This window comes from Sander lucioperca, chromosome 2 (assembly GCF_008315115.2).
Source record: "Sander lucioperca isolate FBNREF2018 chromosome 2, SLUC_FBN_1.2, whole genome shotgun sequence".
NCBI lineage: Eukaryota > Metazoa > Chordata > Actinopteri > Perciformes > Percidae > Sander > Sander lucioperca.
The window spans coordinates 43,284,852-43,299,429 of record NC_050174.1 but is presented as its reverse complement, the minus strand read 5'-3'; the positions used below and the strand labels follow the sequence as shown (position 1 = coordinate 43,299,429).

General features: G+C 41.1%; 1 protein-coding gene across 9 annotated transcripts; it reads left to right on the top strand.

Moving 5' to 3' along the window:
* The first annotated feature begins 2,013 nt into the window (after nt 1-2,013).
* On the top strand, nt 2,014-14,174 carry LOC116050621 (dynein regulatory complex subunit 4-like). Of its 9 annotated transcripts, none has more exons than XM_031300837.2 (14): nt 2,015-2,196; nt 2,351-2,428; nt 2,689-2,757; nt 3,049-3,246; nt 6,510-6,716; nt 6,815-6,869; nt 6,963-7,165; nt 7,523-7,693; nt 9,268-9,354; nt 9,475-9,672; nt 10,673-10,738; nt 10,836-10,961; nt 11,108-11,234; nt 13,452-14,174. In XM_031300837.2, exons 1-14 carry the CDS (start codon nt 2,191-2,193, stop codon nt 13,613-13,615), a joined length of 1,755 nt encoding a protein of 584 aa, XP_031156697.1. In that variant the 5' UTR covers nt 2,015-2,190; the 3' UTR covers nt 13,616-14,174. The 9 variants fall into 9 exon arrangements, with proteins under 9 accessions (XP_031156702.1, XP_031156703.1, XP_031156697.1 ...); XM_031300836.2 differs by having other exon boundaries at nt 2,016-2,196; nt 2,680-2,757; XM_031300842.2 differs by lacking the exon at nt 7,523-7,693 and having other exon boundaries at nt 2,014-2,196; nt 2,680-2,757.
* The last annotated feature ends 404 nt before the right edge of the window (nt 14,175-14,578 follow it).

Genomic DNA, 14,578 nt, shown 5'->3' with positions numbered 1-14,578 from the left:
GGCTGATATAAGGCCACACCGTTTGATGAAAAGTTTTTCTTTTAATTACTTTTCATCTTTAAGGTGTTGAGATGGCACAGACCAAATCTGAAGTTGATCCGATGAAATCTCTAGGAAGAGTTCTGCTGCCACTAGGGGGCGCTATGGCTTTGAGTCAATTTTGTCAAGTAAATGTCCTCAGAGTTAGTCTTATGAATAATGAAACGTTTCGAGCCAATTGGACAATGTACACTCGAGTTACAGCCACTTCCTGTTTTAATGGCGAAACGCATAAAATGGCTGCCCCGCCACGGCCACGCCCTATGACAAAAAGTTTTTCTTTTAATAACTTTTCATCTTTAACGTCTTATGATGGCACAGACCAAATTTGAAGTTGATCAGATGAAATCTCTAGGAGGAGTTTGTTAAAGTACGACACGTGGAAATGGCCAAAATCGCACTAATTTCGAACTTTGAAATCAAAATGGCGGACTTACTGTTGGGTTTAGGGTATGGCTCCAATGACGTTTTCTGTACATCTTGACATGTTACATATGTGTACCAACTTTCGTGAGTCTACGTTAAACACACTGCAGGGGCTCAATTTCTTTTTACTTTGTAGAGGGCGCTAGCGAGCCATTTTTGTGCGCCTATTCCCGAATCCCTTAAAATACGTACATTTTCACCAGACTTGATGCGACCGCCAATTTTGGTGAGTTTTTGAATAGGTTAAGACCCTCAAAAAGGCAATTCATTTGCCGGGAAAATAATTCCTTCAGTTTCAATAGGGCCTTCGCCGCTGTCGGCGCTCGGGCCCTAAATATAATACTTAACAGTTTTGTACAATATAATTATTGTACAATCTGTAATGTTGGGATCTTATAGTGGTGAGTCCCTCAGGTTGTGGCAGGCAGATACATATTTAGCTGCCAGTGGAGCTGCTGTCCCTTCTCCTAGGAGAACTTCCAGCCTCTTTTCTGATGTTAACATTGGGAAATTTTCTATTTTTTTTATTTAGTGTGAATCTCTTAGTGAAGAGAATTTTTCACAGTGGAGGAGGAAGTGTATCTCTGTTTCTACCTCCCCTGTTGAGCAGTGAGCACATACTGTATACGCTCCTCTCTGGGCACCCACGTCTGTCTGAGTCTTCCTGTCTCTACGGCCGGTTGGTGGTCACTGAAGCCTGTATTTAGTCAGGATCCGTCTCTGCTTCAGATCTCTGTCTGTCTGTGTGTGTGTGTGTGTCTGTCTCTCCCTTTCTGTCTGTGTCTCTGTCTGTCTCTGTAATGTGTGTCTGTGTCTGTTTCTCTTTCTTTCTGTCTGTCTCTGTCTGTGTGTGTGTCTGTCTCTGTCTCTTTCTGTCTGTTTCTGCGTGTTTCTCTTTCTGTCTCTGTGTCTCTGTGTGTTTGTGTCTCTGACTGTGTCTCTGTGTGTCTGTGTCTCTGTGTGTCTGTGTCTCTGTCTGTCTCAGAGGATTGGTCCATAGAGGCAGAGAAGTAAATGTTTAAATAAACAGCGACAACTGCAGGGCAAGAGGAGAAAAGGGCAGAGGACGAAAATCTTTTACTAACTTATTTTACATGATATTGAGTTTTTTTTTTTTTTATATTTTGATCTCCCTTTTGCCTCTCAAAAAAAGAGGAGCAACCTCTGCCTCCATGGACAAGCCTCTGAAATAATTAGGGCGCGCAATCAAAAATGTTTAATCGCACATTTTTAATCTGTTCTAAATACATATTTTTTTAAAGTATTTAATAGTTAATTTAAAGTAAATAGTTTGAATCAGTAAATATACTGACATGAATAAATAAAATGGACAAATAATGAGAATGGAGGAATTTACTTTGTCTTGTTCTGGAGTCATTACAATAATCTAAACAGCAGGATTTGAATGGACCATTTCCTCTACCCTTAGTACAATTTTTAGATTTACTTTATTTTACTTGTATAGAGGGGGGTTGTCCACCTCAGGCCTGGACAGAGCTGGGACACGGCTGGGGGCTGGAGGTCCTCTCTGGCTGTTGGTTCAAGTAAAAAGAATGTTATCAAGTGGAGGGCTTTAGAATCTTCAAACTGCCACAAATCACAGAAGATTAATAATGTGACATGGTTGCCATGACAGTGCATCTTGTCCAAATTCAGCTAGACTGAATCTGTTAACCTTAAACATTTACATTTTCACTGCCAACGTTTGTCTTTGAGCAAGATTTCATGATGGTGAGTCAACTTCTTTGTTTATCAGTTAATCACAATAATTGTGTGGATGACAGTTAGCATTTCAGGTAAATGGCTAACTCAGCATCGGGCAGAAATCAGCTTTGTTTGGAGGTTTTAATCATGTACGTCAAATCTTAATTTAATTTCTGTCCAGCCCAAGACTAAGACCGAAGGCAAAGGCGGGAAGCAGAAAAAGGACAATCAGCCTAAAGAGGAGATGCCCAAGGCTCAGGTCAGAGCTGCTAGCTAGCATAGCTAGGTAGCTAACGTTAGCTAGAAAAGGGTGCATTTTCTGAAAGTTCAAAATGTAGCTAAATTATTTCAATTTTAAATATTGTGAGTGGCAGTTGACAAATGTAGGATATTACAGTGAAATTTCACATACCAGGTACTGTCAGCTTAGCATCAACCAGACACTAGCCAACAGTTAGCTTAATTAATTCAAGGCGGTTTTATGTATGTTAATTGTAATTTTCTGTCCAGCCATCCAAGACTGAAGGCGAAACCAAAGAGACGGTTAAAGAGAAGTCGCCAGCAGCGGTAGAAAAGAACATGGATGAGGTCAGAGCTGGTCGATAATTTAGCTAACTGATTAGGATTACTTGAAGTCTATCACTGAAAGCATTTCAATTTTGTGATCACTTTGATTTTGCAACGTGTAGCTAAACAGCACAGAGCAGAGGATTGGACAGTTGTTGTGCATGTACGAAGGTGGAGGTTGTGTGTGAGTTCAGCAGCTGGCCAATCATTACATTAAGACACCAGATGTGATAAACAGCCTGACAGCCAATAGGTGTACTCCTTTTATATTGCACTTCACACGCTTGAGTCCCAAATGTCTATTACCTGCAGATGTGGGAGGAATGTGCAAGTGTCCAAGAGGAATTCTATAGGGTGCTGAAACAGAAAAGCCACTTTAAGATGGAGAAGGACAAGGCCCAAAGATCCTGGGACAACTCCAAGAGAAACCTGGATGAGGCCAAGGCCAGTATGAGAGAGAGGCTCAGGTTAAAACAAGAGGCCGAGAGACATCGCCAAGCAGAAATTAAAGTAAGCTTCACACACACTTTTCAGAAGTTTATTCCATTATCCCGTTTTCAAGTTGTTTTTTTATGCTCAAAGCTGAAGTTGGTAACTTTCATTAAAAATAGCTTGTCATATTTGCTTGATCTGTCACTATATCTAGACCGTAGTACATGAGACAGATAATCTGTGAAAAAAAATGTTCCTCTGCCTCGTCCTAGTGCTTTCAATGGCATTTGCAAGTTTCCACCGAAGCACGAAGATAACAACCAATCCGAGCCAAGTCGCTAACGCAGTGTTTATGCTGCTTGTGAACCGCTAAGCTGTATAACTAGGCAGTGCTGATGAAATATAAATGATGTTACTGTATTGCCTGTTTCTTGACAGAAACATATTTTAGTGTACTGTTTAGCAGTACAATGAGAAAGTTTGTGACTAAGGGCGTTTTCACACATGAAAGTCCGAACCAAGGTCCGGACCAAGGTTCATGTTTTTGTTACATTGTACACATTTGATCCGGTAAGTTTTGGTTTCACACTGCAGTTATGCAAGCGCACTAAAGATCTAAACGTGACAAAACTACGTCCTGCCGTCATCACATACGTGAGCTGCGTCTCCAGATACTTATAATTGATTGGTTTGTAGACGGGCTTCCCCGTCCTCTCGTCTCCTCTCTCTGTGTCGGAGTTTTTTCAGCTGACTGCTGCTCTCCTCTACTGCCGGCTTATTGTACGGCTCTTTTTGTTTTGTTGTGATGTTAAGAAGCGAGACACGGAAACTTTCTTTCTGGAGAATTTATTCAGAGACAAACGGAAACCTAAATGTACAGTGACATTTACTACCACTTAACAAATAAACTGCTGATGTATTCTCAGCTCTGATAGCCGACAGCTGTCTGCTCTGAGCGCATTCACCGTCACTCTCTCATGTAGCCTACACACTAAGCACCAAGCTATTCCTTAAAGGAGCTATTCCCCGGTCTTGTAACACGAGGAGAGCCTGCCAGAGCTTCTTGTATTTGGTCCGAAAGTCCGAACCATCCAAAAAAATGCTTTCACACTATAAACGAACCACCTCTTTTTATCGGACCAAAATTTGGTCTTTTGATCTGGACCGTGGTCTGGGGGAGGTTTCACACCTCTAATTTTGGTTCAGATCAAACTGAAAAGTCCGAAAGTCCGGACCAAATGAGGTATGTGTGAAAACGCCCTAAGTTATGCCAAAGCCAGTCGGCTGACCGGCCGGAGCAAACTTTCTCATCTGGAAAATTGTGTATATTATGCCTTTTGAGTCAGTTCTAAATACGTTCTGTGTCATGCACATGTTTTTCCTACCCTTGATGATAAGCAATGGCTCACGACAGACCGTGGTATGTTGTAGCTTTTATAAAGCGGTCATCAAGTATGGCAATATAAAAGTTAGTCACATTCCAATTTAAAGGCATACTATGTAACTTTTCCATCAACCTGTAGGGGGACCGAAGAGGGAAAAGTTACATATTTTGATAAGGCAGATGAAGACATGAAAGGGGAGAGAGAGGGGGAATGACCAAGGGCGTAAGCTTCTCCTCGGAACGCGTAGCTCCTATGGCGCCATTTTGATGCTAACAAGCCATCACCTCCCGTTCACCTCCCCATTCATTTTGGCGTCACTTTGACAGCGAATAACTTTACATTTGAAGCGTTTAAAGACTCTATTTGTCCATTGTTTATTTCTAAAGAAACAAGACAATGTATAAAAGGCTCCATTACCTTGTACCTCACGTTATGGCTCCGTAGCAGACGTTTTTGTAAAAATAGGCTAACGATTGTGTCATAACCACACGACTTACTGTCGCATAGTAGAGAAATGACCGTACAGGAGAAGATCGCAGGCAGTTTCGACTCACATTAGCTGTTTAAGTTTAATTACTAATGTTAACTAGCATTTTAGTTAGCAATAATTGGCCTGTGTCCATGTTATCTCCTTACATATACCTACGCTCCCCATGCCTGTTAACTAGCATTTTAGTTAGCAATAATTGGCCTGTGTCCATGTTATCTCCTTACATATACCTACGCTCCCCATCTCTGCAAGATTGGGAAGGATTGAGATTTCTCTTGGCACAGCTACCAGAAGACTTACAACTTTCAGACAGGTTGCTCTCACTTCACATTTACGTCTTCTCTCTCAGTTGGAGGCTGCTCAGTAACGCTCAGCGCTCACCGGAAAAGTGCTTCTAATATCCTTCACTGGTCTCCGTCCAGAGCAACGGGATCTGTTGGTCCATTTTATATATGTCAATGGGAATGACATGCAGCAAAGGGAAGCAGGTCGGAGTCGAACCCGCGACCGCTGCGTCGAGGAGTAAACCTCTACACATGTGTGCCTGCTCTATCAACTGAGCTAACCCGGCCACATCACATTCCAATTTAAATAGATATTTATTAAGGATCACAACAAAATAAGCCCTCCTGGGCTGGCTGCCTGCACATACCGAGGCAATGCTATTAAACGTAGATCAAGTTAGCCTACACTAGCAGCTAGCATAGGCTATATTTTTTGCTTAACGCTAAAGAGTTAGTTCGGATTCACCAAAATCACACAATAACACAAACTAACCGATCGAGGCAGCGGTAGAACAGCAACTCCCTTGTTCTGCGAGGTAAAAATGACTGTTTTGTCAATGGAGTCTGGTGGCTTTGAAGAGAGCATAGATAACTGCTTCAGTTCCCAATCGGAATAGGACTTTCTGACGACGAGGTAAATCAGTGAAAATATTCTAAATATAGCGTATACAGTACTTTCTCAGATGCGGCGTGATACGTATTGAAAGTGAAAAGGAACAAGACGTCACAGCCGTGGTATGTGGTTATTATATCATGGCTATAAACCAATCAGGTTGCTTGATTTGAGCTATCCGTTTTTATTTTATACCCCCATTCATACTAGGAATATAAGAGTATTGGTAAAAGAGCTTACTGTGTTCCACACACTTGAATGCCATGAGGGATTTGCCTAAAGGTTTTTAAATTTCTAATTCATTGACCCATGTCGAAATTCTTCATGTGTTACACAAAAACTTCAAATACTTGATTACAATTTGCTCTAAATGATCACATTGAACAACAGAAATGTGAAAACAAGATGTGATCCCATAACGCGGACACAAAGTTGCTCGAGTACACTGAATTACCATCCAGTCCTATTTGAACAGGACCAAATCAATGCGATGCCATGTATTTGCAGTAAATCCAATTTAATGTGTATGAATTTCACAGCTGAACGCAACATTTGATCATTGATTCCAGGAGCATGAGCAAAAGCTGAAACAATTGGAGACTGCTCACCACAACGAGATCTGTGAGCTGAAGGTGGCCAACGTCTCCAGGACCTCAAAGGCCCAGAGAGGCCAAGTGGAGTTGGAGGTAGTGCTTCAGAAGAAAAAGCACATTTTACAAGCGGACATGGGAGAGAGAGAGTCCTGTAATAAAATCTTCATTAGAAAGTTCAAGCAGGTGAGAACTCAGTCCATTACCTTGCATATTACATTCTATTTCTACCAGTAAGCATCTGTACAACAAAGCTTCCACCTTTTTGTTTTTTATCTTAACAGAGACAGCAGGATGAATTAAAGGAACTAAACGATAGCTATGAAAAGACAGTCAGAGGTAGATAAACATGTCCATTTCTGAGTCAAAGTAAAAAAAAACACTATCATAAACTCTGTAAAGCATGATTTCTCTCCGTTGCTGTTTAAATAGAAATGGAGGCCAACTATATCAACAAAATGAAAATAATGGCCGAAGAGAACAACCAGAACACAAAAACTAAGCTAGATGAGATCGACAAGCAAATGAAAATGAGGATTGTAAGTTTTGTAGCGGCGCAAAGCAAAGCCTGGAGGGATCTCAACAAGTCCGTCGAAGATAAACATCACGTGTGCTTGGAAAAGGAGAGGCTAGAGGTAAGAGATAGTACTCATCACAGTCCCGTCACACTAAAGGAAAAGAAACAAATCTGTCGCACACAAGAGTTGAATTTATCCATAAAATAAAGCTTCTTTTTTTTCCCCCCAGTGAGTCTGCTACAGCCAATCAGATATCAAGACATTTTTCCCGCTTTCAGCAGGCATACACTTAATGTGCTTATTCCACTCGTGTTGTATCCGTGTCTTTTAAATCTGAGCCTGAAACAGTTGTTTCATGTGAAGAGTTTTGGTTGGACAGGAAATAAAATCCCACGAACAGCAATGCAGTGCTTATAAAACTAAATAAGGTACAGGTTGGTCTTGCTTGATACGCCGTTGTTTGTCATTTGGTAGACAGAAGTTGAAGCTGCAAAGGGAAAGGGCGAGCTACTGGACCAGAGGCTGGCAGCAGCTGTGCAGAAGAACAAAAGCATAACCGAGTCGCTGCAGGAATTGGAGCCAAAGCTGTCTGAGAGCCGCGCACAGCTGGTGAAAGAGAGAAAAGCCATGGTCAAGAGTTTGAAGGTTCACTGCTTTGCTTAATTTTAGAGCTTTTGCGCAGAGTGCAGCCTGCAGAAAGCATCGAGCTATCTGGAGTACATCGTTATTGTTATTGTGTAACTTTTCAGTGTTTCCCACAGATTCGAAAGCAATTTGTGGCGGGGGGTGTACGAGTAAAAAGTGACATAACATTATTCATTATACGTTTATTTGAGTCACAGCTGCTATATAGTGTTTTGACCTCGACAACCCAACTGCATTTTACCGCAAACTTGCGACTAGTTGACTTTCTAAAGCAGGCACAATCGCTTGTTTGCTAAGAGTTGGGTCGGTGATTGTGAATGTGTGATTGTGTAAAGGTGTTCACGAGATAGATACCAACCTTTAGTGAACTTGTGAATTTCGCCAGCCGTCTTCTCTCCTTTACGGAGACAGACGCTGTGTGCGCAGTGGGCTCGATGGTGTTTTAAGCCTCCCATGTCGCCTTACAGGCAGCTAACCCTCACCTTAACACTAACATAACTGCACAATCACAAAGACTTGTATCATCATTACTTCGAATTCCTCATGGGGGCGACAGAAACTACGCACTATAGCTTTAAGGTGTGATGCACAAATAGGCAACAGGTATAATGAAGCAAATTGGACATTATTTTACTGTTGAAATTTTAAATTGAGATGTAAAAAGATTATGTTGAATAGTTTTATTTTGTGCATTGATATTCATTGCTTCTTGTGTCTAAAGGAAAACACTGTCCTCCTTTTTACAGCACAAGTCTGATTTTCATAGATTTGCCAACTAACCATCGGTTATATGGCAGCATTACTTTACTCAGCAGGTCAAATGTAGAGACGCAAGAATTCAGCTTGCTTTGCTGTTTCTTTGTTGATGTCACCACCAGGAGTAAGTCAGAACTGTTTAAGTCCTTATTTGATTCAGTTTTTCGATCTACACAACTTATTTGGCAGATCAAACAGCTAAATAGAACAGATAAAACTAGGGCTGTCATTTTTTTTTTTTTTTATGTGCCTGCAGAGAGACGAGACACGAAACGAGAGCGCGTCTTATAATACATCCATGAAAGGGAGTGGATGGCTAGCAGAAACAAAGCTCCTTGAGCAGAAATGGATTAAAAAAAAGATTCTTTTGAATGGCAAGTTGAGTTTCAAAGCCCTTCCAGATGATTCTCTCCACAAGACTAAAGTTATTTGCATGTACTGTCAATGTGAACTGAGTTACCATCGAGTATTTCATCTCAAATACCACTTGAGCATTAAAAACTTGAAAATATGCCTTTTAAACCGAGTTAAATAGGACACTCATGTGATTAAAAATGTAAGAGCGCTTGTTAAAACCTTTATCCAAATTCGTGCAATGTAAATTAGGTCTTGTGGAGCTTCTTTCTGGTTCAAATTGGACCTGCAACACTGACCATGGCTGAGACATTTTCACCATTCGAAATAAAATTGCATTCAGTCTACAAACATTTCAGGTCTTAGTGAAATCAAAGTGGAAGTGGTGAGTGACATTTCATAACTGACTGGAATATTGGCTAAAACTATGAAAGTTAGTAAACCTCTGATAATGTCTCTAACAGAGGGGCAAAGAAATGAGTGCACATATACTCAGGGAGAGACGTGAGCTGTATCTGAAGCACCAGCAGTTGGAGCTGAAATACGAACAGGCAAGCTGACTTGTCAAGTCGCACGTTTTAACTTTATTCATTCGCTCAGTTGACGGAACAGTGAATGTTGTGCGTATGCCTGGTGGGTGGGTGTTCGTGGGTTTCGTGTGTGCCCCGCAGGTTCAGCAGGAATACGACGAGCTGCAGAAGAGGCAGACTGAGGCCATTCTGGATGTGCAGCAGAAAAGCGGCCTGAAGGCCTTGGTGCTGGAGAGGAAGATAAAGGCCATGACAGAAATGCAGGAGAAGGAGCAGCTCGAACTCTGGGTGGCGCTCGCATTCGGACAGGGAGACCAACCGGCTGCAAAAAACATTAAGGTATGATTTTTAGATCTGCACTTTAGTTCAACTTGTGTTCAGTAGTTTATAGGACCACACAGTCAACAGGCACATGGAGGAGGAAGGATCATATTGATTGTGTCTTTAATGGCCCTATGACCTTTCCTTTAGTGCCAAACAGGACCAACTTAACCCAGTTAAGTTGAATCATTTTTCTGATAACGCCACCAATTACACCCATCTAAGATAGTTTACTAGACATGGTTGGTTCAACAAACAGTTGTATAATGTCTTTTATGGCTCTGGAGGATCTTTCTCCAGTCTTGGGCGGCGCTAAGCTCCGGACGCAGCAACGGCGGCTCTGCTAAATAGTCTTAGGGAAGGAACTTGTTTTGGTGGAACATTTGCAGCCCGCAAAAGACAACGCCACATAAAACATCAAATGAAGTGAACTGTTTACACAATACAGTAATGTGAGCTTTTTAAATTAGCTGGATACATGGTTAAACGTAATTTGCTATTAATCGTGCATCGCCGCGTGTACTTCATCCACAGCGATCCACGGCAAATCCCCGCCAATCGGTCCCAAAACTTCCCAGTTAGATAGTAAATGCCGCAAACATATTCTTTGTAAATCTTTACAATCGTTCCCCGAAAGACCCAATTAGGGCTGCCTTGTTGCACGATCCAGATTTTCTTCAAAACTTGCCATTTTTAGAGCGTAGCTTGCTAGCTCGAACTTTGTTGTTTCCCGACGCGAACAAAGTTTGAGAAAGGCAACCCACAGAGAGCGGAAGGTGAGGGACATCCGCTAGATGTCAGGCTATTATCCTGGAAATGTACCCTCGTTGATCTAGACTAGTCCTGTCCCGACACCGTCGTAGCGCGGGGTGTCGTGAACGCTGCAGCCTCTAGAAGTCACTAATTGGGCTTGATACTTTTACCTGATGCTTTCATTCCTCTGTGTGATTTACGTTGTTTGAACTTGTGCGTAAGTTGTTTTACACGAACAAATCAAAAAGTGTGTTTTCCCCTGTAGGAACTTCTTGAGTCCAAAGACGCCACCATCAGGGCTTTGAAGGCTATCGTGTCTCGAGATTTAAAGGTCTGCCGTCGATTATCGCAAAGTGATTTCATGCATTTGTTCAGTTGCTATTTTCTGGTCCGTCACGTTTTTATTAAACTAACCGTGTGATCGGCAGGAGTATAACGACTTGGTTAAGAACGCGGCAGTTTTGGGGATCTTTGTAGACACATGGCTCCCAATGGGTGACATAAAAAAAAACGTGAGGAATGCCTCAGAGGATAGCGTTCCTCTACAAAGCAAGGTTAGTCATGAGTTATCGCAAAGTGTTATCACTAATCTGTTTAGTTGATCTGAGAGGAATTGCTGCCATGCAGTGTTGCTTGATATTTTTCCAGTCAGTTTTGGTGGTGCTGTCACGTTTTAATGAAATATACCTGTGATTGGCAGAACTTTGACAACTTGATGCAGGAACTGACAGCTTTGTGCATCTCTGAGGACGACTCGGTCCAAAAGGACGACCTGGGACTGAACCCTGTTAGCGCCAGTCCAGACGGTGAACACCTGCAGCTCTCAGGTATGCAATCAATTGCTCTTCTTGGATATTTTATAACCCAAATCACTTCATTCCCCCCCAACCTCTTTCTCATCCAAGCCCTGATGGGATGATTAGACAGGTTGTAGTTTATCCAGAGTATGTTAACCACTTTATTAGGAAGTCAAACTGATGGGGAGCTAGAGCTGGGGCAATATGGAGAAAATCAAATATCACGATATTTTTTGACCAAATACATCGATATCGATATTGCACCGATTTTGTAGGGTTGACTATTGGTGCTTTCACAATATTTACACAATGAGATTTGTGATGAATAATCATCAGTAATGTGTAGAGCTGCAAAGATTCATCGATTAGTTGTCAACTCTTAAATTAATCTCCAACTATTTTTGATAATCGATTAGTCGGTTTGAGTAATTTTTTAAAGACAAAAGTAGAACTTCTTTGATTCCAGCTTCTTAAATGTGAATATGTTCTAGTTTCTTCTCTCCTCTGTGACTGTAAACTGACTATCTTTGAGTTGTGGACAAAACAAGACATTTGAGGACGTCACCTTGGGCTTTTGGGAAACGCTGATCCACATTTTCTGTCAGTGTCTGACCCGACACTCAAAGACATATGCGCCAATCCGCCTAGGTTTATATTTAGGCGTGCTGGCAATATTCGCAACCGATTGGTCCATTCAGACATGTCTAATCCACCTCTGACCACTTGGCTCCCCAACCCACCCTTGGGTTTCTATAAATGTGGTAACTGTGCGCAATGCTCTAACTCGACCAATACGAAGGAATTTTCACATCCTCGTACTGGCAAGAAATACTCTTTTTACACATTTCTTCATTTATTAATTGTAACAGTACGCATGTAGTGTACCTTCTAAAGTGTCCCTGTGGACTGGCTTATATAGGCCAAACAAAACGTCAACTTAAACTACAATATCTGAACATAAGACAGCTATTCGTACCCAGAATCTAACATATGCCATGGCGAGGCATTACAAGCAGGCCAATCATGGCTCCCCTGCATCACTGAGGTTTTGGGGAATCGAGAAAATCATACCCTCATCCAGGGGTGGTGATATCATTAATAAACTTCTATGCAGGGAAGCGTTCTGGATACATACACTCGGCACTTTAGAACCTCTAGGTTTAAATGAAGAATTTAATTTAACTTGCTTTCTCTAAAGTCAAAATATGTTCAAGTATAGTATTTAAGATGAATATATTTGTACTTCCATTGTATTGTGAACATTTATATTTGTTACCAACAGTGTTACTTATCAACATTTTTTTTTTTTTTTTTATCATTTTTGAACAGTGTGTGGGCATTTGCCCTTTAATGACTGATTGAGTGTAACACCTTGGTTGAGATGGGTGTATCTTCAGGCAGCTAACACGCCCCCCTTACGCACCTGTAGATGATTCTTATTAAGGGCTTCATTGCCCACTCTCTCCTAGGACTCTGATGAAGATGTAACTCTACATCGAAACGTTAGTCACTGTTTTGCACCTTAAGTAATAAAATTGTCAAGCAAGAAGACATCTGTGTTGCACCGGCTATTTTTTGTCACTTTATACCACATTTTCTGACATTTTATAGACCAAACAATTAATCGAATAATCGAGAAAATAATCAACAGATTGATCGATTATGAAAATAATCGTTAGTTGCAGCCCTAGTAATGCGGATATAATGACTAAGCGGGTAAAGGCAAATAATAGAACAGCTAGAACAGTCTGGTAAGTTCAGAAAATTACATCACTTTACTGTAATGTAGCCTTTAAAACCAAAAACGGTGAGCACACCTCATTATACACCCTCACTGGAAAAACTGTGTGCGCCCACAACTGTGGCAAGTATGCTGAATCGAAGCTGAGGCAGGAAGTCGGTCTGTAAACTGTGATGGATGTTTACAACGATTACAACAATTTTACAGTTCAACTCGCAAATAAGGTTGTTCCAATGTGTCTGGTCTTCTGACTTCTCATGTTTCTTGACCCATATGACATTTTTGTGTGTGATTTTTATCACCTAACTTGGTGAGAACAATGTCTTTCTTACTGTTAACAATGATCTCACAGTAGCCCAAATGGTTAAGACTCCATTGTATTTGTATAACATCTGTTTGTTGTGTAAGCAGTGTGAGGAGCCTAAAGTTGTCTTTGGAGACTTGCAGGCTCTTTAGTCTGTGCTGAGGCTGCAGGGCATTCACTCTTTTTATGTCTTGTTTTCTAGGAGCTTCTGGATGGGCTCAGGTGCCTATTCCCACTGAGTCTGAAGATGGTGGTTCCTGTGTCAGTGACCAGCAGGCTATGGTGACCACTAGAGCTACGGACGACTCACTGTTGGATGAAAATGTTACACTGCCTGACTCTGGATTGATTCATTCTCACCAGTAATGCCGGGGAAAACTAGTACAGTAGAATAGTTAAGATATGTCCTAAAGATGCAACCATGATCTAGAAATGTAAACTGTTAAGATTGTACGAGATACAAATTATATCCTGCATGTTGTGCCTATGATACCATTATAAAATATCTCATGCTACTTCCATGAATGTAAAAACAGTGTGTGATACTAATACCTGACTGGAGTTTACAAGACGTGTGGCTGAATTCCTTGCAGCACAAGAGAGGCCTTCAGAGACATGCTGTGGGTCTAATCTGTAAAAGTGCTTTATTAAAGGATATGAGAGTACTCTTATGGCTGATTTACTTGCCAGGAAGCTGCAACAATGCTTTTTGGAAAGAGGTCAGCACTACAGATACTGTCAAATCCAAATATAAAGACTTTTAGTGATTCACAAGTTGTTTTTCTGGGCCTGAGCAATGGAATATTGACTAAATGCCTCTTAGTACGCTGTTGATATATTGTGATGACACTTAAGGAATGATTATTGTTGCTGTCCCTGCATTCTTACTGTATACACAAAAGAATAAAATCAATAGTAAAAGGAGTATGACGACCAAATAGGCATTACTTGCTGATTTCACCAGCTTAGAATAGTCAAGTAAGCGCAGAAATTGTAACTGTAATACAGACCAGAAAAATGCCAAATGAGCTCTCTACCTCACAAAATTACAATAAGATCTGTCGCTGCATCATGAGGCATTGATGTATTTTCTCTCATCACTCCTGCACACTTTGGTGTAACATCACTATTAAATGGAATGTGTAGCACCACAACTAATGGCTCGGGTGTCTTTTTTTTTTTTTTTTTAAGTTATTTCTTTGGGCAATGAGGGAAATATTTGGGCCAAAATTGCAAAAGTGATTATCATACTGCCACCTACTGGCTGATCAAAATATTTTGTCTAAATTGCGATAGACATTTGTTAACAATACCAGGAGAAAACTTAGT

What these genes read in the sequence shown, in the direction of transcription:
- LOC116050621 (XM_031300836.2), top strand. An exon ending in ATCGCCAAGCAGAAATTAAA is followed by an intron (nt 3,247 to 6,509) that starts GTAAGCTTCACA and finishes CATTGATTCCAG; the next exon opens with GAGCATGAGCAAAAGCTGAA. An exon ending in GCGTTCCTCTACAAAGCAAG is followed by an intron (nt 10,962 to 11,107) that starts GTTAGTCATGAG and finishes TGTGATTGGCAG; the next exon opens with AACTTTGACAACTTGATGCA.